This window comes from Scyliorhinus canicula, chromosome 10 (assembly GCF_902713615.1).
Source record: "Scyliorhinus canicula chromosome 10, sScyCan1.1, whole genome shotgun sequence".
NCBI lineage: Eukaryota > Metazoa > Chordata > Chondrichthyes > Carcharhiniformes > Scyliorhinidae > Scyliorhinus > Scyliorhinus canicula.
Window position 1 is genome coordinate 25,702,770 of NC_052155.1, and position 24,566 is coordinate 25,727,335.

A 24,566-nucleotide genomic window follows, 5' to 3' on the forward strand; every position below is an offset into this window, starting at 1 on the left:
CTGGCCAAAAAGAGAGAAAAAGCTAATCCCATTTTCCAGCACCAGGTCTGTAGCCTTGCATCTTACAACACTTTGGATGTAGATCCAGGCACCTTTAAAATAAGTTATGCATTTCAGCCTGAACCACCAATTTAGGAAGTGAATTCCAGACACCCCCCACCCTCTGGGTAAAAATGTTTTCCTCACAGAATCCTACAGTGCAGAAAGACCCATTCGGCCCACCCAGCCTGCACCGACCCTCCAAAAGAGCACCCTAACCAGGCTCCCGCCCTATCCCTGAATCCCCTCACACATTCCTGAATACTAAGGGGTAATCTAGCATGGCCAATCCACCTAACCTGCACATCTTTGGACTGTGGGAGGAAATCCTTGCGGATACAGGGAGAAAGTGGGCAGCACGGTAGCATGGTGGTTAGCATAAATGCTTCACAGCTCCAGGGTCCCAGGTTCGATTCCCGGCTGGGTCACTGTCAGTGCGGAGTCTGCACGTCCTCCCCGTGTGTGCGTGGGTTTCCTCCGGGTGCTCCGGTTTCCTCCCACAGTCCAAAGATGTGCGGGTTAGGTGGATTGGCCATGCTAAATTGCCCGTAGTGTCCTAAAAAGTAAGGTTTGGGGGGGGGGGGGGGTTGTTGGGTTACGGGTATAGGGTGGATACGTGGGTTTGAGTAGGGTGATCATGGCTCGGCGCAACATCGAGGGCCGAAGGGCCTGTTCTGTGCTGTACTGTTCTATGTTCTATGTTCCACACACAGTCACCCAGGCTGGAATTGAACCTGGGTCCCTGGCACTGTGAGGCAGCAGTGCTAACTAATGTGCTACCATGCTGCCTCCTTTAATCCTTCTACTAATCACCTGAAATCTATGCCCCTAGTAATTGATCCCTCAGCTAGAGAGAACATGTTTTTCCTTTCGAGGCCCCTCAATTTTGATACACCTCAATAAGGTCACCCCTTAGCCTTCTCTGTTCTAAGGAAAACAACCCTAGGCTATCCAAACTCTCCTCATTGTTGCATTTTTCAATCCCTGGTGACATTCTTGTAAATATCCTCTGCACTTGCTCCAGAGCAATTATCTCCTTCCTGGAATGTGCTGACCAGAACTGTACACAAAATTCCAGCTGTGGCCTAACCTGCATTTTATACATTATATCCCTGCTTTTGTAATCAATACCTCACCCAATAAAGGAAAGCATTCCATATATTTTCTCAACCACCTTGTTCACCCGTCCTGCCACCTTCCAGGACCTGTGGACGTGGACTCCCAGGTGTCTCACTTCCTCAACTCCTCTCACTATCTCCCTGTCTATTGAGTATTCCCTTGCTTTTACTGTCCTCCGCAAATACTTTTCCTGACTGAATTCCATTTGCTACTTTTCCACCCACTCAACCAAACGATTGATGTAATTCCCTAATCGACAGCTATCCACTTCACTATCAGCTACATGGCCAATTTTTGTGTCATCTGCAAATTTCCAATCATGTCCCCACATATGCCTAAATCATTAATATACACAACAAACAGTAAGATCCCCAACAGAGTTCTGTGAAATACCACTGGAAACTGTTTTCTATTCGCAAAAACACCCATCAATCATTACCCTCTGCTTCCTGCCACTGAGCCAATTTTGGATACAACCTGCCACTTACCCCTGTATCCTATAAGATCTCACTTTTCTGACCAGTCTGCCATTTGAGACCTTGGCTAATGCCTTACTGAAATCTATGTAATTAATATCCACTGCACTATCTTCACCGATCGTCCTTTCCTCAAAAGATTCTATTCAGTAAGACAGGATCTTTGTCTCACAAATCCAGATAGATTTCTCTCCGGCAAAGCTCTGACAAAACTGATCGGGATTGCTCCATTCTACAGACACTCCACATCAGGAGATGAAGAAAACAGATCCTCTACATAGCGACGATGAGTTTCATTGGAAGGCAGTATTAAGCAATACATTTAATATTCTGTAATACAAAGGAAAATACTGCAAATGCAAATCTGAAACAAAACTAGAAATATTCAGGTCAAGCAATACCTGTGGAGAAAAGTTAATGTTAACTTTGTTTCACTCCGTCAGTGCTGCCTGACATGAATATATCCAGTACTTTCTGTTTTTTTATGATGTACAACATCCAGATACATAGAACTTTTATCCCAGTAAAGCAACCAAGGTGCTTCACAACATTTGAGGGAAGATGCGAGAAAGAATGGAGGAAAAGGACTCCAGGAAATGAGTTAACAAGGTAACTGAAGGTAGTCAGTTTTACAACAAAAAAACTGGTACCTTCATGGAATACACTTCAGCACTACATTGACTGCATCAAGGTTGGGTTGATGCCTCAAGATTGTCCTGAATAAGTAAAATTGAGGATTTAAAGTTGTATATATATATACACTAAAGCTCCAAACAGTTGGCAAACAGTTGCCCATTTTGCAAAACAAGAGCCCTTACCCGACCACCGTATAACAAGGAAGGTGCCTGAAGAACACGACCTGGTACATCCGTCATGTCATCTCTCACTCCTATTCCAAATTCCCGAACATATGGGTCAGCATTAAAACTCGCACTTTTCATCTGAAAGGAAAAAGGCTCATTTGAATTAACTGAAGTATGTGCCTACATACCGAAACATAACTTATTTGATTGGATTTGGTTATTGTCACGTGTACCGAGGTACAGTGAAAAGTATTGTTCTGCGTACAGTCCAGACAGATCACTGCATACATGAAGCAAAACATAAGGCAAGGTGAGGGATTTGTATTTGAAGGAAGGGTTCGCCAGTCTGGAGGAGCGAAGGGAGAGGGTAGAGCTGCCGTGGGGGGGGTGAGTTCAGGCACCTGCAGGTTAGGGATTTTGCGCGAAAGGTCTGGAGGGGTTGCTGGGATACACCCTGCTGGAGCGACTGCTGCTCCCAGATGTGGAAGGGGAGGGAAGAATTGGGGATATATATAAGTGGCTGGGGGAGCAGGGAGGCGAGCGGGTGGTGAAGATCAAGGAGAAATGGGAAACGGAGTTGGGAATAGAGATCAATTGGGGGGCATGGAGTGAGGCACTGCGTAGGGTACACGGGACCTCCTCATGTGCAAGGATGAGCCTGATACAGGTTAAGGTGGTGCACAGGGTTCATATGACTCTGGTAAGAATGAGTGGGTTATTTCAGAGGGTAGCAGATAATAATATAATAATCGCTTATTGTCACAAGTAGGCTTCAATGAAGTTACTGTGAAAAGCCCCTAGTCGCCACATTCCGGCGCCTGTTCGGGGAGGCTGGAACGGGAATTGAACCCGCGCTGCTGGTCTTGTTCTGCATTACAAGCCAGCTGTCTTAGCCCACTGTGCTAAACCAGCCCCTAAACCAGATGAGTGTGAGAGGTGTGGGCGGGGGCCAGCGAATCACACTCATGTTTTGGGGTTGCGAAAAGTTAGGAAGATTCTGGGCAGCAGTGTTCGCAGTCTTAGCCAGGATAGTTGAGGAGGTGGAGGATCCGGACCCTTTGGTGGCGATATTTGAAGTCTCAGGGAAACCAGAGCTCATGGAGAGGAGGAAGGCCATGTCTTGGCCTTCGCCTCTCTGACTGCACGGCGGCGAATTTTGCTGGAGTGGCGGCATTGCCACCAGGGTAGCGGCTTGGTTAGGTGACCTGTATGACTTCCTGTGATTAGAGAAGATAAAATATGAGTTAAGGGGCCCTTCAGGGGGGATTTGAGGAAAGGTGGAGGATGTTTATGACTATGTTTGAGGGGCTGTTCGTCACGGGGGAGAGGGGGGTGAAAAAGAGGGAAAATCTGTACAGACTGTATAGTTGATTGTAGGGAAGCATTTTTCCCAGGGTGTTTGTTCGCTGTAACCTGTTTTGATACGTTTGCAATAAAATACATTTTAAAAAAAGAAAATAACATAGGGCAAACGTAAATGCATAACATAGACACATCGGGTGATCATACAGGAGTGTAATACTAAGTGGAGAAGATATGTGAAGAGATCAGATCAGTCCATAAGAGGGTTGTTTAGGAGTCGGGTAACAGCGGGGAAGAAGCTGATTTTGAATCTGTTAGTGTGTTCTCAGACTTTTTTATCTCCTGCCTGATGGAAGAGGTTGGAAGAGAGAATAACCTGGGTGGAAGGGGTCTTTAATTATGTTGCCTTCTTTCCCAATGTAGTGGAAATTGCAATCATGATCAGTAGAAAGTTGAATAATTAGATAATACGTTGTACGAGAATCCCTATAGTGCAGAAGGAGGCCATTTGGCCATCAGTTCTGCAACACCCCTTTTAAAGAGCAGTCCACCCATGTCCACTCCACCCTCTTCCCGTTACACAATAACCTAATCTGCACATCCTGAGACACCAAAGGGGAATTTTATCATGGCTAATCCATCTAACCCACATATCTTTGGACTGAGTGGAAACCGGAGCACCCGGAGGAAATCCACGCAGACACTGGGAGAGCGCACAAACTCCACACAGCCAGTGACCCAAGGTTGGAATTGAACCCGGGTCCCAGACGCTGTGAGGCAGCAGTGCTAACCACTGTGCCACCTGAAGGAGGAGGCCATTCAGCCCATCGAGACTGCACCAACCCTTTGAACGACCACACCAGCTAAGCCCAATCCTCCATCCTATTCCTGCAAGCCCACCCGAAGGGGCAATTCAACATGGCCAATCCACCTAACCTCCACATCTTTGACTGTGGGAGAGAACCAGAGCTCTCGGAGGAAATCCACACAGACATGAGGAGAATGTGCAAATCCACACAGTCACTCATGGTCAAAATCAAACCCCTGCCCCTGGCACTGAGGCAGCAATGCTAACAACTGTGCCACCGTGACGCCCCAATTACGGCAACTGACAATGGTTTCATGGTCATCATTAGACCTTTATTTCCAGATATTTTATATTTTAAAAAATTCGAACCCGGGTCCCCAGATCATTTTGACAAAGCTTTGATCAGCTTTGACAAAGAGTCATCCAAACTCGAAGCGTTAGCTCCCTTTTCTCTCCACAGATTCTGTCAGACCTGCTGAGATTGTCCAGTATTTTCTGTTTTTGTGCACCAGATCATTATCCTGGTTCTCTGGATTACTAGTGCAGCAACAATACCACTATGCCACCGCCTGTTCTGATGGAATCATTTCAATTTTTCTCTTTATGGCATCATGGTTTTTTGGAAGCGCAGTATATATTTTTCTGATCGAAATGATTGTTCGAAAGGGACCACACTGTGTATACTTTACAATAGTGATCGAGTTCCATTGTTTTTACATTTTAGCGTTCTTTTTGACTTCAGAACAATCGATGGGCCTCCTTCTGCACTACAGGGATTCTAGTACAATATTATTCTTTTTAAAATAATTTTTATTCAAATCTTCACAAAATATCAATAACAAAATACAAAAAGAGGAAACAACCCCCCCCCATATATACAAAAAAGAAATAAATTAACACCCATCATCAACATTAAACAAATATACATGCCCCTTCAAACCAACACAAAGAAACAAACCCTCCCCCCCCCCCCCCGGGTTGCTGCTGCTGGCCTTTTTCTACCGTTCTGCCAGGAAATCTAGGAATGGTTGCCACCTCCTAAAGAACCCCTGCACCGATCCCCTTAGGGCAAATTTCACCCTCTCCAATTTAATAAACCGCGCCATGTCATTGATCCAGGCCTCCACACTTGGGGGCCTCGCATCCTTCCACTGAAGAAGAATCCTCCGCTGGGCTACCAGGGACGCAAAGGCCAGAATCCCAACCTCTTTCACTTCCTGCACTCCCGGTTCCTCTGCAACCCGAAATATTGCGAGCCCCCAGCCCGGCCTGACCCTGGATCCCACCACCCTCGACACCGTCCTCGCTACGCCCTTCCAAAAGTCCTCCAATGCTGGGCATGCCCAGAACATATGGGTATGATTTGCTGGGCTCCCTGAGCATCTAATGCACTTGTCCTCACTCCCAAAAAACCAGCTCATCCTTGTCCCGGTCATGTGAGCACTATGTAGCACCTTAAATTGCATGAGGCTGAGCCTCGCACACGAAGAGGAGTTCACCCTCCCTAGGGCGTCCGCCCACGTCCCCTCCTCGATCTCCTCACCCAGCTCCACCTCCCACTTACCATTCAGCTCCTCCACCGACGCCTCGTCCTCCTCCTGCATCAGCTGGTACGTTGCAGAGATCCTCCCCTCTCCAACCCACACCCCCGAGAGCACCCTGTCCTGGACCCCGCGCGGCGGCAACAGTGGGAACTCCGCCACTTGCCGCCTGACAAACGCCCTTACCCGCATATACCTGAAGGTGTTCCCGGAGGGAGCCCGAACTTCTCCTCCAGCTCACCCAGGCTCACGAACTTCCCATCCACAAACAGGTCCCCCATCCTCCTGATACCTGCCCTGTGCCAACTCAGGAACCCGCCGTCAATTCTCCCCGGGACAAACCGGTGGTTCCCCCGTATCTGGGACCCCACCGAGGCCCCCACCTCCCCCCTGTGCCGTCTCCATTGCCCTCAAATTTTGAGGGTAGCCACCACCACCGGGCTTGTGGTATACCTCGTTGGAGGGAGCGGCAGCGGCGCCGTCACCAGTGCCTCCAGGCTTGTGCCCACACAGGACGCCATCTCCATCCTCTTCCATGCTGCCCCTTCCCCCTCCATCACCCACTTGTGCACCATCGCCGCGTTGGCAGCCCAGTAATACCCACAGAGGTTGGGCAGCGCCAGCCCCCCCCCCCCCCCCTACTTCGCTCCAGGAACACCCTTCTCACCCTCGGGGTCCCCTGCGCCCACACAAACCCCGTAATGCTCCTATTAACCCGCCTGAAGAAGGCCTTCTGGATAAGGATGGGGAGGCACTGGAACAGGAACAGAAATCTTGGGAGCACCGTCATCTTGACTGACTGCACCCTACCTGCCAAAGACAGCGGCAGCATGTCCCTCCTCTTAAACTCCTCCTCCATTTGCTCCACCAGCCTCGTGAGGTTAAGCTAATGCAAGGCCCCCCCAGCGCCTAGCCACCTGGACCCCCAAGTACCTGAAGCTCCTCTCCGCCCTTTTTAGTGGGAGCTCACCATTCCCCCCCCACCTCCTGGTCCCCTGGGTGAACAACGAACAGCTCGCTCTTCCCCATGTTGAGCTTGTACCCTGAACAACCCCCAAACTCCGAGAATCCTCATCACCTCCGGCATCCCCACCCCACCGGGTCCGCCACATACAAGTCATCCGCATAGAGCGGCACTCGGTGTTCCTCCCCATCTCGCACCAGCCCTCTACTCCCTCAACGCCATGGCCAGGGGTTCAATCGCCAGCGCAAAGAGCAGGGGGGACAGGGGACACCCCTGCCTCGTCCCTCGGTGTAGCCGAAAATACTCCGACCTCCTCTTATTCGTGGCCACACTCGCCACCGGGGCCTCATATGGCAGCCTCACCCACCTGACAAACCCCTCCCCAAACCCGAACCTTTTCAGCACCTCCCACAAGTACCCCCACTCTACCCTATCGAAGGCCTTCTCCGCATCCATCGCCGCCACTATCTCCGCCTCCCCTTCTACCGGCCGGCATCATTATAACATTCAAGAGCCTCTGTATATTAGTATTCAACTGCCTCCCTTTAACGAACCCCGTCTGATCCTCGTGAATAACCTGCGGCACACAGTCCTTTATCCTCGTGGCTAAAATCTTTGCCAACAACTTGGCGTCTACATTTAAGAGTGAGATCGGACTGTATGACCCACACTGCAGGGGATCCTTGTCCCGCTTAAAGATCAAGGAAATCAGCGCCCAAGACATCGTCGGAGGCAAAGCCCCTCCTTCCCTTGCCTCATTGAACGTCCTAACCAACAGAGGGCCCAGCAGGTCCGCATACGTCTTATAGAATTCGACCGGGAACCCATCCGGCCCGGCGTCTTCCCCGGCTGCATGCTCCCTAATCTTTTGAGCAATTCCTCCAACCCAACCGGCGCCCCCAATCCCGCCACCTGCCCCTCCTCCACCCTCGGGAATCTCAGCCGGTCCAGAAAACGACCCATCCCTCCCTCCTCCAGTGGGGGTTCGGACCAATACAGTCCCTCGTAGAAGTCCCTGAAGACCCCATTGATACCCACCCCACTTCGCACCACGTTCCCTCCCCTATCCTTAACTCCACCGATCTCCCTGGCTGCATCTCGCTTCTGAAGCTGGTGCGCCAGCATCCGGCTCGCCTTTTCCCCATATTCGTACACCATATTCTGTGCCTTCCTCCACTGCACCTCCGCCTTCCTGGTGGTCAACAGGTCGAATTCGGACTGGAGGCTACGCCGCTCCCTAAGCAATTCCTCCTCCGGAACCTCCGCGTACCTCATGTCCACCCTCACCATCTCCCCCACCAACCTCTCCCTCTCTCTCTGCTCTCTCCTCTCTCCTCTCCCTGTGGGCCCGAATGGAGATCAACTCTCCCCTAACCACTGTCTTCAGCGCCTCCCCCACTCGGACCTCCCCATTGTCGTTGGCCTCCAGGTACCTCTCAATACACCCTCGTACCCGCCCGCTCACCTCCTCGTCCGCCAGCAACCCCACCTCTAGGCGCCAAAGCAGGCGCTGGTCCCTCTCTTCCCCCAGCTCGAGGTCCACCCAATGCGGGGCATGATCAGAAATGGCTATCGCCGAGTACTCAGTATCCTCCACTCTCGCAATCAGCGCCCTACTCATAACAAAAAAAATCAATCCGGGTAGGCCTTATGAATGTGGGAGAAGAATTAAAATTCCGTGGCCCCCGGTCTCGCAAACCTCCATGGGTCAACCCCTCCCATCTGGTCCATGAACCCCCTCAGCACCTTAGCCGCCGCCGGCCTCCTACCCGTCCTAGATCTGGAGCGATCCAGTGCCGGATCCAGCACCGTGTCTCCAAGTCTGGGATCCGGCTCAACATGCGCCGCATGAGACCCGCATCGTCCCAATTCGGGGCGTATACATTGACCAGCACCACCCGCTCCCCCTGCAGCTTGCCACTTAACATCACATACGTACCGCCACTGTCTGTCACAATGTTCGACGCCTCGAACGACACCCTCTTTCCCACCAAGATCGCCGCCCCCCCGATTTTTTGCATCCAGCCCCGAATGAAACACCTGGCCTTCCCATCCCTTCCTCAATCTTACCTGATCCGCCACCTTCAGGTGCGTCTCCTGAAGCATGACCACATCTGCCTTCAGCCCCTTCAGGTGCGCAAACACGCGGGCCAGTTTGACCGGCCCATTCAGTCCCCATACGTTCCAGGTTATCAGCCGGATCAGGGGGCTACCTACCCCCTCCACCGCTGACTAGCCATAACCCTTCCTCAGCCCGCCTCGTGCCCGCGCCCCCGCTCGGCCCGTTCCCCACGGCGGCAGACCCACATCCCGACCCCCTCTACCTGCTCCAGCTCCCTCTTGGCCATTACAGCAGCAACCCGGTACCCGCCACCCTCCCCCACCCCCCTTTCCCAGCTGGGAGCCCCCCCCTAGCTGCATTGCTCCCCGCATTGCACTCGCGTAAGTCAGCCGACTCCTGCTGACCCCGGCTACTCCCGTCGCTCCTTCGACCCGTCCCAGCGTGGGGCTTCCCCTCCTCCCCATTGCCCATCAGCAGGCTCTCCTCCTCCCCCTACCGCTCTCAGCACGGGAAAAAGCCCGTGCTTCCCGGCTCTGGCCCCGCCCCCTTCAGCCTGGGAAAAAGCCCGCGCTTTCCACCCGTCCGACCCCGCCTCCTCTGACGCAGCTCCCTTTACAGGCCCTGTCCCCTCACCCACAACGCAGCCCCCCCCTGCAGGGCCCCATCCCCCCCCCTCCCTGCCATCAGCCCCCCACACCGCAGGCCTACTCCCCTCCCCGAGCCCGTCCGACAAACCCAAGCAAAAACAGTGCCCAACCCGCCGTCAAAGCAACAAAGAACCAAACATAAACAGAGACCCGACCCCCCCCCCCCCCCGGTAAAATGTAAATGTAACACAGCTATCCCTGACCACCCCTACACGCAAACCCCCGTACCCAACCTCCAGTTTGAGTCCAATTTTTCGGCCTGAACAAAGGCCCACGCCTCCTCCGGGGACTCAAAGTAGAAGTGTCGGTCCTTGTAGATGACCCACAGACGTGCCGGCTGCAGCATGCCGAACTTCACTCCCCTTCTGTGTAGCACCGCCTTCGTCCGGTTGTACCTGGCCCTCTTCTTCGCCACCTCCGCGCTCCAGTCCTGGTAGATCCGAACCTCCGCGTTCTCCCACCTCTGCTCCGCTCCTTCTTGGCCCACCTGAGCACACATTCCCAGGCAGCAAACCGGTGGAACCACACCAGCACCGCCCGTGGCGGCTCATTAGGCTTGGGCCTCCTCGCCAATACTCTGTGGGCCCCCTCCAGCTCCAGGGGCCCCCTGAAACGACCCAGCTCCCATCAGCGAATTTAACATGGTGACCATGTAGGCCCCCACGTCCGACCCCTCCAGCCCTTCCGGGAGGCCCAGGATCCGCAGATGTTTCCGCCTCGAGCGGTTCTCCATCTCCTGCCATTTTTTAATGGAGAGCCTCCATCTTCACCGCAAGGCCCAAGATCTCGTCCTCGTTTTCGGAGACCTCTTGCCGGACCTCTCGGATCGCCACCCCCTGGGCCGTCTGGGTCTCCAGCAGCTTATCAATTGAAGCCTTCATCGGCTCCAGCAGGTCCGCTTTAAGCTCCCTGATGCTGCGCTGAAGAGCCTCCTGCTGCTCCTGCACCCATTGCATCCATGCTGCCTGGTCTCCGCCCTCCGCCATCTTGTGCTTCTTCCCTTGCACCTTCTTTGGCTTCACTACCACTTTTTTACTCGCCCCACTCCTGGTCCAAGCCATACGCTGCTGGGGAAATGTTGCTGACTCCTTCCCGCACCGGGAAACGTCGAAAAAGTACCGTTGGGGGGCCCTAAAAGAGTCCAAAAGTCCGTTCCTAGCGGGAGCTGCCGAACGTGCGACTTAGCTCCGCATAGCCGCAACCGGAAGTCCCCTAGTACAACATTAACAACTAATTCTTCATCATTCTATTGACCATGATCGCAACTTCCACTACATTGTTCTGAAGTAAAAAAAAACTAAAATATAAAAACAAAACTGAACGTTCCAAAAAAAACAACTTTTTAATTAGCTGGATATACTGTAGAGCACACAACAATTGCAAACAGTGGAAATAGAAGTGCAAAATTACAGAGATTGATGGGCTAAATTAGCGGGCAAAATTGTGGCAAATTAATTTCAATGTCGGCAGTTGAGAGATCATCCACCTTGTACCTAAAAAAAGGTACTCTGAAAATAGTGTAAATCTAGAAATGGTGGAGGTCAAGAGACTTAAGGGTCCAGGTCCAAAGATTATTAAAGTGTCATGAGTAGGATTCTCAGTGGGCTAGACAGCTAGTTCGTGCTGCAGAACAAGGCCAGCAGCACGGGTTCAATTCCCGTACCAGCTGAAAATTCTGAATTCTCCCTCTGTGTACCTGAACAGGCGTCGGAATGTGGCGACTCGGGGCTTTTCACAGTAACTTCATTGCAGTGTTAATGTATGCCTACTTGTGACAATAAAAAGATTATTACAAAGCAATCAAAAAGGTTGAAAGCGGGCCTTTATGCCCACAGGAATAGAATACAAGAAGTTGGAAATTATATTTCAAAAAATACAAAACCAGGTTAACTTAGGATATTAGGAGCAATTCTGGGCACTACGTCTTAGGAAGGATGTGCAGGTAGTATTAATTAGAATAATGCCTGGGCTCCCAAGGGCTATGCTGCAAAGAAAAATTAAGCAAACCATGGAATTCAGAAGGCTTAGAGATGATTTGATCAAAGTATTCAAGATATTAAGGGGAACAGATATTTGGGGAAACTATTTGCGAGTTGAACAGTCAAGGATTAGGGTGCATAGGCTGAAAATTAGAGCCGGGCCTTTCAGGAGCGACATTAAAAGAAACTCCATCACACCAACAGCGGCAAAATCCGAACTCTCTTCTGCGAACTGCAATTGATGCTAGATCAATTATTAATTTTAAATCTGAGGTTGCTCGATGTTAGACAAAGGTATTGGGTAAAGGAAGGCAAGTGGAGTCAAGACACTGAATGACAGAAGAGGCTCAAGAGGTTAAACAGCTTACCGCTGTTCCCAAGTTACTCACCAGTTTACTGATTTCATCTTGTCTGTCTGGTGCAGACCTGGCAGTGGCTCTAATCATTGTTGAGGTTTGATTGTCTGTCAGCTTTTTTATACATCTCTGCCCAGCTACAATGTTACACACCTGGAATGAGATCAATTAAAATCAAGACACCCAATTAATTTGATAGCATAAGATCCTGGTGCAACATTAATAAGCAAGCTTACATTGAAAAACTTGATTGTTGAAAGATACAACTTTTTAAAATGGCAACTTCCGATATTAACTACTTTCCATTTCTGTATTTTCATTTATACTTTCAACATTAGAGGTTTACACTTCTGGATCCAGTGATATCCAAGGCCTCTGGGCTTAATTTTTCATGGACTCCCTACCTTAACCAAGGAGTACATGTTCTGTATAGCACATACACAATAATGGCACAAACAGAAATGCATTCCTGTCCCTCATTTTCAGGTTTGAATGTGCTACTTATGTCCAAAAATTGCATCGAAAACCAACTTGAGTTGACATCCCATCATTAATTTTTATATAACTTGCTTTCCCTTAAACAGATAACCTTTAATTCTCTCAGTCATCCAGAAAACAACATGGTTTCGATCATAAATGGTCAATAAATATTTTAGAATCACTTTTCTATCAGCTATAAATAATCAATAGAAAATCGCCCTTTTTTACACTAGGGGCTGCAAGGCTGTGAAACACACTACTGGAGTTAAAGCAGGGACCGTGTAAATACTTACAAATAGTTTTGAGGAACAAAGGGATTTGGTAAGCGTCTGGGCACATGTGAATAGGGATAATGCTCATGTGGCGGATAATTCACACAAACTAGTTTGGCCTCACATCATGCTTCTTTTTCTAAGTAATGCTGCATAAAATAAAGCTGATCAACAATTCCCATTGGATAAAAGTACTGTACAGTGCAACAGGAATAGACAAAGCGGTGGGAAAAATAACAAGCAACTTTCAATCGAAATTCCTGTTAACGTGCAGAGATTGTTGAATGTCATCATGATGCCGGCGATTGAGGGGGAGGCAGAGATAGTGGTGGCGCTGGATGCGGAGAAGGCCTTCGATAGAGTGGAGTGGGGGTACTTATGGGAGGTGTTGGGGAGGTTTGGATTTGGTGAAGGGTTTATTAGGTGGGTGAGGCTGCTTTATGAGGCCCCGATGGCGTGCGTGCCCACGAAGGGGAGGAGGTCGGAGTACTTCCGGCTTTACCGAGGGACCAGGCAGGGTTGCCCCCTGTCCCCCTTGTTGTTTACATTGGCAATCGAGCCGCTGGCGATGGCGTTGAGGGATTCAGAGAGGTGGAGAGGTTTGGTGCGAGGTGGGGAGGAACATAGGGTGTAGTTGTATGCCAATGACCTGTTACTGTATGTGGCGGACCCGGTGGGAGGGATGCCGGGGGTGATGGAGCTGCTAGGTGATGGAGTTTGGGACCTTTTCAGGTTATAAACTAAATTTAGGCAAGAGTGAGGTGTTTGTGGTGCATCCTGGAGACCAGGAGGAAGGAATTGGTAGGCTCCCGCTTAGGCGGGCAGGGGAGAGTTTTAGGTACCTAGGGGTGCAGGTGGCCAGGGACTGGGGGACTCTTCACAAACATAATTTCACCAGACTTGTAGATCAGATGGAGGAGGAGTTCAAGAGGTGGGACATGGTGCCATTGTCGTTGGTGGGGAGGGTGCAGTCCGTCAAAATGACGGTGCTTCCGAGGTTCTTGTTCCTCTTTCAGTGCCTGCCCATCTTTATCCCCAGGGCCTTCTTTAGGAGAGTGACTAGCAGTATCTTGAGCTTTGTGTGGGCACATGGGACTCCGAGAGTGAAGAGGGTTTTCCTGGAGCGAGGGAGGGATAGAGACGGGTTGGCGCTGCCCAACCTTTTGGGGTACTATTGGGCGGCCAATGAAATGAAATGAAATGAAAATCGCTTATTGTCACGAGTAGGCTTCAATGAAGTTACTGTGAAAAGCCCCTAGTCGCCACATTCCGGTGCCTATCCGGGGAGGCTGGTACGGGAATCGAACCATGCTGCTGGCCTGCTTGGTCTGCTTTGAAAGCCAGCGATTTAGCCCAGTGAGCTAAACCAGCCCCTAATGTGTCAATGGTGCGTAAATGGGTGATGGAGGGTGGAGGGGCGGCGTGGAAAAGAATGGAGATGGCATCATGTAGAGGTACGAGCCTGGGTGCCATGGTAACGGCGCTGTTGCCGCTCTCCCCTTAGAGGTTTACCACGAGCCCGGTGGTGACGGCGACCCTAAGAATCTGGGGACAGTGGAGACGGCATCGGGGGGAAACAGGGGGCTCGATGGAGGCTCCATTGGGTGGCAACCATCGGTTCATCCCAGGGAACAAGGATGGGGGATTTAGGGGGTGGCAAAGGGTGGGCATCAGTAAATTGAGGGACCTGTTTATTGGCGGGAGGTTTGCGGGCCTGGGGGAACTGGAAGATAAATTTGGGCTTCTCCAAGGGAACATGTTCAGATACTTGCAGGTAAACGCGTTTGCTAGGCGACAGGTAGAGGGATTCTCTTTGCTGCCCTCGCGGGGGACGATGGACAGAGTGCTTTCGGGGGTGTGGGTCGGAGAGGGGAAGGTGTCTGACATCTATACGGTAATGCAGGAGGTGGAGGAGTCGTCAGTGGAGGAGCTGAAGGCTAAATGGGAGGAGGAACTTGGGGAGCAGATAGAGGACGGGACTTGGGCGGATGCCTTGGAGAGAGTCAACTCTTCCTCTTCATGTGCAAGGCTTAGTCTCATCCAATTCAAGGTGCTGCATCGGGCCCACATGTCCGAGACTAGGATGAGTAGGTTCTTTGGGGGTGAGGACAGGTGCACCAGGTGTTCGGGGAGTCCAGTGAATAATGACTATATGTTCTGGGCATGCCCGGCACTGGAAGAATTCTGGATGGGGGTGGCGGGGACGGTGTCGAGGGTGGTTGGATCCAGGGTCAAACCAGGGTGGGGATTCACGATTTTCGGAGTTGCGGTGGAGCCGGGAGTGCAGGAGGCGAAAGAGGCCGGTGTCCTGGCCTTTGCGTCCCTAGTAACCTGGCGGAGGACCTTGCTGCAGTGGAAGGATGCGAGGCCCCCAAGTGTGGAGACCTGGGTCAATGACATGGCGGGATTTATAAAGTTGGAAAGGGTCAAATTTGCCCTGAGAGGATCAGTACAAGGGTTCTATAAACGGAGCAGCCTTTTCTGGACTTCCTGCCTCAAAGATAGGTATCTTGGTCAATAGCAGCAGCAACCCGGGCGGGGGGCGGGGGGGGGGGGGTGTTCCTTATTATAGTTTCTATATTTTTTCGCTACGGTTATGGAACTTAACATTGTGTTAACTTAAGTTGTTGTTAATATGTTGGGTTGTTCATTGAGGAGGGGCGAAGGTTCATGATTGTTGTCATTACTGTTATCGTTGGTATTTTAGTATGGTTTGATGTTGTTGTATAAATTCAACATTTTTCAATAAAAATTATTTTTGTTTTTTTTTTAAAAGAAATTCCTGTTAACAGCAACTATTTTCTTCTTTGCAACAAATAACTTTTTTTTGAAAACTGCATGAAACTTTACAGAGGAGTGTATACTGACATCATACATAGAAACATACATAGAAAAAATAAGCAGGAGGAGGCCATTCGGCCCTTCGAGCCTGCTCCGCCATTCATTACAATGGCTGATCAAGTTCAATAACCCTGATCCTGCCTTCTCCCCCAAATATCCCTGGTCCCTTTAGCCCCAAGAGCTATATCAAATTCCTTCTTGAAATTACACAACGTTTTGGCCTCAACAACTTTCTGTGGTAATGAATTCCACAGTTTCATCACTCTCTGGGTGAAGAAATTTCTCCTCACCTCAGTCCTAAAAAGTTTACTCCTTATCCTCAAACCATGACCCACAGTTCTGGACTCCCCCACCATTGGGAACATTCTTTCTAAATCTACCCTGTCTAATCCTGTTAGGATTTTATAAGTTTCTAGGAGATCCCCCCTCACTCTTTTAAATTCCACTAATTTTTTTAAATTTAAAGTACCAAATTCAGTTTGAGAGGTTAGTTTTGCATAAATTTCAGCCCACTCCGCCAGTGTTGCTCTCACTTCCCCATTAAATCTTATTCGGGCTATCGACTATAATATTAGTTCCCTGTTCCTTTGTGTCCTTCAGTATCTATAAACTAGTTAATCTTGTTGAGTGGATATATAATTCTCCTTTAAATGGTGTGATTGACTTGACTTTAAGTTAAGAGGGGATATAATTAATGGGAACCCGAGGAGCAACTTCCTTTACACAGAGGATGCTACATATGTGGAATGAGCCACCGGAGGAAATGGTTGAGGCAGAGACATTGACAACATTTAAAAGGTATTTGGACAGATACATGGATAGGAAAGGTTTAGAGGGACATGGGCCAAATGCAGGCAAATAGGGTCAGCTTAGATGGCCTTTTTGATTGGCATGGACCAGCTTGGGTCAAAGGGCCTGTCTCCGTGCTGTAGATTCTATGATTCTTTGACTGATGCACAAGGACACCAAGGTCTCGCTGAGTATCCACCTCTCTCAATTCACACCCATTCAAATAATAATCTTCTTGTTATTTTTGCTACCAAAGTGGATAACCTCACATTTATCCATGTTACACTGCATTTGCCATACATATGCCCATTCACTCAGCCTGCCCAAATCCCACAAAGCATCTCTGCATTTCCCCACAGCTCAGCCTCCCACCCAACTTTGTATCATCTGCAAATTTGGAGATAATACATTTAATTCCCTCATCCAAATTATTAATATATAACGTAAACAATTGGGGTCCTAGCACAGATCCCTATGGTACCCCACTAGTCACTGCCTAGCAATCGGAAAAAGATCCATTTATTCCAAATGTTTGCTTCCTGTCTGCCAAACAGCTTCCTAACCATCTCAAGACACTACCCGCAGTCCCATGTGCTTTAATTTTACGTAGTAATCTGCTCTGTGAAACCTTGTCGAAAGCTTTCTAAAAGTCTAAATAAACCACATCCACCGGTTATTGTTTGTCAACTCTACTAGTTACATTTGTTAAGATTTGTCAAGCATGATTTTCCTTTCATAAATCCATGCTGACTTTGTCTGATTATACCACTGCTTTCCAAATGCTGTGCTATGCAATCCTTGATAATGGACTCCAGCAACTTCCCTACAACCGACGTTAGGCTGACTGGTCTACTTCCCTTTTTGAATAACTGAGTTATATTTGCTACCCTCCAATTTGTAGGAACCATTCCAGAGTCCAAAGAATTTTAGAAAATTACCACCAATATATCTATTATTTCTAGTGCCACTTCTTTAAGTATTCTGGGACGAAGATTATCAGGGCCTGGAGATTTATCCACCATCAATCCCATTAATTTCCTCAAAACTATTTCTCTACTAATACTAATTTCCTTCAGCTTCTCACTAACACTTGTGTCATAGGTCATAGCTTCCTCAGAGTGGCAATCAGTGACGGGTTGCCACTCTGTACCGAAGTACATGTGCTAAACATTTGAAGTGCCTGTCTCGCCCGTCCTGACTGAGGCAGGGTGAGATTCAAGCAGCACAGAGCATCTCCAGCTACAGCAATGAGTGTAAAAGAAGTGAAGGTAAAGTCGACATAGGCCCAGATGACCATAAGCTGCTTTCCCCTTTGAGGGGCAAGAGCTCAAGTTGAAGGCAGGCCTTCATGAAAGTACAGCGAAGGAGGACGCGCATTCTTTGCAATTTAAATCACTTTGTGGAGCAGTTCGCAAAGCAGCGCAATGATCCGAGGAAAGTTAGTGCTTCGGGACAATTGTCACATAAAACTTACCTTGGAACTTCAGAAAGGAATCCCCCCCCCCCCCCCCCCCCCCCCCCCCCCCCCCGCCCCCCAAAATCAATGCAGGGGAGCCAGGAAAATACAGGCCATTGTTACGAGAAATTATTTTCTCGATCACCATAGAATACTGGTATTTATTGCAAATATTCAAGATCTCAGAAAGAAAAAGATAAACCCAACATAGGAAATTAATGTTACTGCGCCTCGAACTTCACCCAAGGTCTGTACTGTTTAAGTTCAAGAAAGCTGGAGTATTTGTACAGCCAGATGAAGAAAATGGAGGCTGATGTCTTTCCATTCAGTTCCCAACATAAGCAGCACTAAATAAGAACCTTCAAACTGGATGGGGAGTCTGGGGCAACCAAGTGCGATGAAGGAAAATCAGTTGAGACTCCTGCTCACAAGCTCTCTGCCAACATTTTGTAGCCAGTGACAGACAGGGTGTACTTGCAATAGGTTGTACTCCATTATGGCTTGAAATGTCAAATCAAGTGGGCAAAGATAACATTCATAAAAACAGAGACAACACAGGGAGTAAAACGTGAAAAATTGGGTGTTGAACAACAGCAGATCTTAAGGCCACAAACTTGGTGCAAAAGGGCTACAATACATTTTATTTAAAATCATTTTTAAAAGCTAGGCATTGTAAACAACAAAACTGACTTGCCTCAAGAGGAAGATACGTGTGTTTTTGCTCCTGGCCAACTTGTAGACACGGTAAATGAGGATAGCGAAGATTTAGTTTGTGCTTATCCTTGAAATATTGTGCCACAGTGCATTCAACAGTCTGTCCATTCTCTTGCTGAAGTGGGAATCTATGTAAATCCAACAGGGTAAAACAAAATTCAAAGTGTTACTTACAGACAATAAACATTTATTCTATAAATCTCATTTCATTTTTTTTTAAATACCAATCGAGGAGTCAGAAAAAATATTCTACTAACAAACAATACTTTTAGTAAAAGTCATCTTTGAATTAAAACGGTTCTAGGAATTAATGCAGCCAAGATTTTTTTCTTAAATTTCTAAATTTATCACACAATAGATTATAACACACCCAGCAATTAGCTAAGATGGTCAATTTTACTTTTACATTGGATGAGGCATTTGAGTTCAACAAATTTTCTTATTCAAGTAAAACTGTATAGTTCTACAATTTCTCAGGTGTACATGTTCATGCCTACAAACGGCCGAACAGACCAACATTTAAATCCACTAAATGCTGATTATTTGCGTTTAATTAAATTTCCACAAATTTGCCGCAACCTATACAATCTCCAAAATATTTTTTAAAACATAAATGCCTTACGTTTGATGGCTTGCAGGTCTTCTGGTAACATTGCACACTCTATATTTTCTCTTCATTTGTCCACAATGAGTTATCTCCACCTTGAGACCTGCAGAGAATGAAATCCAGTCTTTAATAGGCCAGGCCAAGTATTAATATTTCCACCGCTCTCATTACATAGAAAGGACACCACAGAATCACAAAACATAACAGTACACAACTATATTTTTTTTAAATTCAGACGGGATGCTTGTCTCACTGGTTGGGTCAGCATTTACTGTCCAGCCAAGGGGGCATTTGCTGTGGGGTCTGGAATCACATACAGGCCAGGCTGGGTACGGGTGGTAGATTTCCTTCCCTAACTGGCATGAGTGAACCAGATGGGGTTTTAAGACAATCGACAATGGCTCTCTGGCTATCATTAGATTTTTCATTGCAGAATTCAAATTTTACCATCTGCCATGGCGGGATTCGAACCCAGGTCCCCAGAGCATTACCCTGGGTCTCTGGATTATTAGCCAAGCGACAATACTACTACGTCACTGCCTCCCCACTATACAGCCCATCAGGGCCGGCCACACTTTTCCACAGTCCTAAAAATTCTTTCCCCTCATGTATTTGGGGCTGTTTAGCACACTGGGCTAAATTGCTGGCTTTGAAAGCAGACCAAGCAGGCCAGCAGCATGATTCGATTCCCGTAACAGCCTCCCCGAACAGGCGCCGGAATGTGGTGACTAGGGGCTTTTCACAGTAACTTCATTTGAAGCCTACTCGTGACAATAAGCGATTTTCATTTCATTTCATTTATCAAAGTCCTTTCAAAGTTACAGTTGAATCTGCTTCCACAACATTTTAGGCAGTGTGAGGCAGGTCCCTCGCTCTGTAAAAAAAAAAATTACCTTACATGACCTTGAAAATCACAGTAAACCTGAGCCCTCTTATTACTAAATCATCTGCCACTGGAGGAAATTTCTCCCAATTTATAAAAAACGTTCATGACTTTGAACAACTCCATCAAACTCCCCTTAACCTGCTCTGCTCCAAAGCAAACAATCCCAGCTTCTCCAAATCTTTTCATGTCACTGAAGCCCCTCAACACTGGTACTATTTTAGTAAATCTCTGCTGCACTGCCATTGAGGCCTTAACATAACTTCCTAAAATGTGCTGCCCGAAATGGAACACAACACTCTAGTTGAGGCTTAAACAGTGGTTTATAAAAACGTAACATTTGCATTCATCCATCTATTAATAATACCACTGATCGAGGCGGCATGGCAGCGCAGTGGTTAGCACTGCAGCCTCACGGTGTTGAGGACTCAGGTTCGATTACGGCTCCGGGTCAAACCCAAAGATGTGCCAAGTAGGCAAATTGGCCAAGCTAAATTGCCCCTTGATTGGAAAAAAAGAATTGGGTACTTTAAATTTATAAAGATAAAACAATGCCATGGATCCGTATGTTGTTTTAAGAAATCTTTTCAATTTGTTCTGACACCTTCAAAGATTTGTGTTCATGCAATCCCAGATCTCTCTGTTCTTGGACACTCTTTAAAATTGTATAATTTAGTTCATATTGCCTCTTCTAGTTCTTACCAAAATGAATCACTACCAACACTCTAAACCTGCATGGGCGCAAGCAGCACAGCAATCAATAATGTAGTGTACGGGGAACAGGGCTAGGCAAAAGTAACTTTCTCTTTTAAGGCGCTCGCCATGCATTGGTGTGCATTATATCTTAAAAGGGACTGCAAAGAGCAGCAGTGCACAGCATTTAGAGGACATGTTGCTCCCAACTTAACAATGCTGAATTTCATAATTTGTTCATGGGATGTTATCTAGCCTAATTGCCCTTTAAAAGGACATGGCGAGCTGCCGTCTTTAACTGCTGCAGCCCATGTGATGTAGTGATGTTAGGAAGGAAGTTATATAGTTATATAGTATCGACCCAGTGACAGTGAAGGAATGGCAATGTAGTTCCAAGTTATAATGGTGTGTCGCTTGGAGGAGAATTTCCAGGTGGTGGTGTTCCTCTGCATCTGCTGCCCTTATCCTTCCAGGTGGTAACGGTCACAGATTCAGAAAGTGCAGTCAAGGGAGACTCGACAGGTTTATGCAGCACAACCTGTGGATAAGACATTCTTCTGTGCCTGTGTGTCAGTGGTGGATGGGGTGCTGATCATGCCAACTGCTTTGTCCAGGATGGCGTTGAGCTCCTTGGACTCGAGTGTTGTTGGAGCCGCACTCATCCAGACAAGTGGAGAGTATTCCGTCAAATTACTGTCTTGTAGATGGTGGGCAAGCTTCGAGGAGTCAGGAGGTGAGCCACAGATTTCCTTGCCTCTGACCAGCTTGTAACAGAATAATTGAACGGTGGCATAAGAGACCATAAGACATAGGAGCAGAATTAGGCCACTCGGCCCATCGAGTCTGCTCCGCCATCCAATCATGGCTGATATTTTCTCATCCCCAGTCTCCTCCTGTCTTCTCCCCATAACCCCTTATTAATCAGGCCATTCGGCCTGTCATTTTCATGCCACCTCTCTGCAAGAGCAACTCAGCTAGTCTTGCCCACCTCAGTCTTTTCCCTATAGTTTTGCAATATTTTCCCTACTCAAATATTTATCAAATTCCCTTTTTGAAAGCCACAATTGAATCTGCCTCTATCACACTCCCAATCAGTGCAGGTTCTTGAATTAGGGGAGATGACAGAAGAGAAAAGAAAGAAAGTCATAAAATTATGCACTCGAGCACAATGCTGCCACGTGCTTTGGCAAAGTGGTCAGTTCAGTTAGACAGCCAATATTAATTACAAGGTGCCAACAAATTCTGGCTTCAGGTCCCAGGCAGAGACATTTCTTATTGTTTCAGCCAAGTAATCATTTTTATTTGTCAGTTGAAAAGGACCAAAAACTCAAAACAGCAGTAAAAAGCATGTGAATAAAAAATTCCAACAGCAGGTCCACTGCTGCCGCTGTTGCTGATCAACTTGCTGATCATATTACCTACCCTCGATTCATTAATACAGTGCAGCAGGCAGTTTTGAATTGTGCATATTCCACTACCACGAGGCACAGTAGAATGTGTATCACGACATGCTATTCTCAAATTAGATTTTGTTCTCTTCAGTTGCCCTGACCAACTCAGTGTATAGTGGATTTCTCTACATGCCTTTGATTCATTCTCACCCCATAATATGTTCCGTGCTTTCAAAATCATTCCTGATGGGCATTTAAATTGCACTGAATTACTGCCTTTACCTTTTTCCCCATTTATTTGTTGAAATTTGTTTATAGAGTTCACCGTACATAACAAATAGGAACAGGACGAGGCCATTTGGACTAAAGCCTTCTCATGGCTGATCGGATTGTGCTCAGAACTCCACTTTCCTGCCTCCCCACCACCACTTTAAACCCTCGAGTCTCTTCAAGATCAAAAAATCTGTCTACTCTGCCGATTCCTTAGATCAAAGTTAAGAAATTTGATAGAGATGCTCAAAACTGTGGACCATTTTAAAAGAGCAAATAAACAGTGGCAGCGGTTTCAGCAAATAACCAAAAGACACTGATCCATGACAAGCAAAACGTACCAGAGGTGACATGAGGGAACTTTGTTTTATAACCACAGTGTGCGCTGTGAAAACGTGTTGTGGAAGGAGACTCGATATAATAACAATCGTTATTGTCACAGGTAGGCTTACCCTAACACTGCAAAGAAGTTACTGTGAAAAGCCCCTAGTCACCAAATTCCACGCCTGTTCGGGTACACGAAGGGAGAATTCAGAATGTCCAATTCATCTAACAGCACGTCTTTCAGGACTTGCAGGAGGAAACCGGAGCATCCGGAGGATACCCCGCAGACATGGGGAGAACGTGCAGACTCCGCACAGTGACCAAGCCGGGAATCGAATCTGAGACCCTGGTGCTGTGAAGCAACAGTGCTAACCAGTGTGCTACCGCGCCACCCATAACAACTTTTAAAAATGGAAACAGATAAATACTTGGAGAATACATTTTCAGGACTATGAGGAAACAGCAGGGGAGAGAATGAGGTGAATAGCTTTATTCAAACGTCCAGTGCAAGCATGATGGGCTGAATTGCCTAATTCTATACTGTATCATTCTTTGATTCTATTTTAGAAAGTAATCTGTTGCAAAATCGGATTGTTTTAAAACAATGGCTTCTAGAGATAAACCACTGTCCTGTACAATTCGCTCCTATTCACAATATCAATCTCTAACATGGCAGTATTCAACTTTCAGTAACAGAAACAGTGCAAAATTAAAAAAATATATATTCAATTTTGGTATTTGGTGATGTTGGCACGATAGCATTTATTGCCAATCCCCACTTGCCCTGACAACTAGAGTAGATTCACAGCCAACCACAGCGTAGGATTACAGTCATGTGTAGACCAGACTAGCGAACCATGGGAAATTCCCTTTTCTGAAGAACAGTAGTGAACTGGGTAGGTGCATGTGACAGCACGGCAGCTTTCACCATTTTCTTTTGGTGTCAGTTTGCAAATTACTAAATCTATTAAATTGCATTGCACAACTATCCTCTCTACTATTTGAACGATCACCCGCTGGGTTGCAGGTCCAGAAGCATTGGATAGCTTGGCGAACTTACGGAAGACCTGGAACGACTGACAGGACAGGAACTCAGACACCTCCAAATGAAACACTTTCACCTCAAGGTGATGGCAAGATACCCCAGGGCCCCAAGAGACACACTACTAGAGGAACTGATAAACATGAACAGTTACTGGATAGGTTAAGACAACCGTTGGACGAAGTCAGATGGAAATGGGAGGATGAACTGGGGACGGAAGTCGGTTGGGGTCTCTGGAGGGAAGCACTGAGCAGGATCAACTCCACCTCCTCCTGCACAAGGCTCAGCTCATGCAGTTTAAAGTGGTGCACGTAGCGCACCTAACCAGAACCCTAATGAACAGGTTCCTCCCGGAGGTGAAGGATAAATTTGCCAGGGAGGCCGGCCAACCATGCCCACATGTTCTGGGCTTGCCCCAGCTTGTCAGGTTCTGGACAGCCTTCTTCAAGTAATATCTTCAAGGCGACGTCCAAGGTTGTGGGGGTGAGGGTGGAACCTTGCCCGAGAGTGGCAGTCTTCGGAGTATCAGCCCAGCCAGAACTACATAAGGGAAAGAGGGATGACACCCTTGCTTTTGCTCCCTTAATCGCACTCCAGAAAATCCTGCTCAGTTGGCGATCAGCAGCGCCACCCCAGCTGCAGACTGGCTGGCAAACCTTTCGGAATTTCTGCACCTGGAGAAGATTAAGTACAGCATCCAAGAGTCGG

General features: G+C 47.8%; 1 protein-coding gene across 4 annotated transcripts in view; it reads right to left on the reverse strand.

Annotated features, from left to right (window-relative positions):
* Positions 1–24,566, reverse strand: part of LOC119972284 (protein argonaute-2) — a 136,498-nt gene that overhangs the window by 27,581 nt on the left and 84,351 nt on the right. For all 4 annotated transcript variants that reach the window (XM_038808732.1, XM_038808730.1, XM_038808731.1 and 1 more), the window contains 4 exons: positions 19,271–19,358; positions 18,629–18,776; positions 12,130–12,249; positions 2,453–2,575 (listed from right to left, as the gene is read on the reverse strand). In XM_038808732.1, the coding sequence (XP_038664660.1) occupies positions 2,453–2,575; positions 12,130–12,249; positions 18,629–18,776; positions 19,271–19,358 (479 nt within the window). The remainder of the gene's footprint in view (positions 1–2,452; positions 2,576–12,129; positions 12,250–18,628; positions 18,777–19,270; positions 19,359–24,566) is intronic.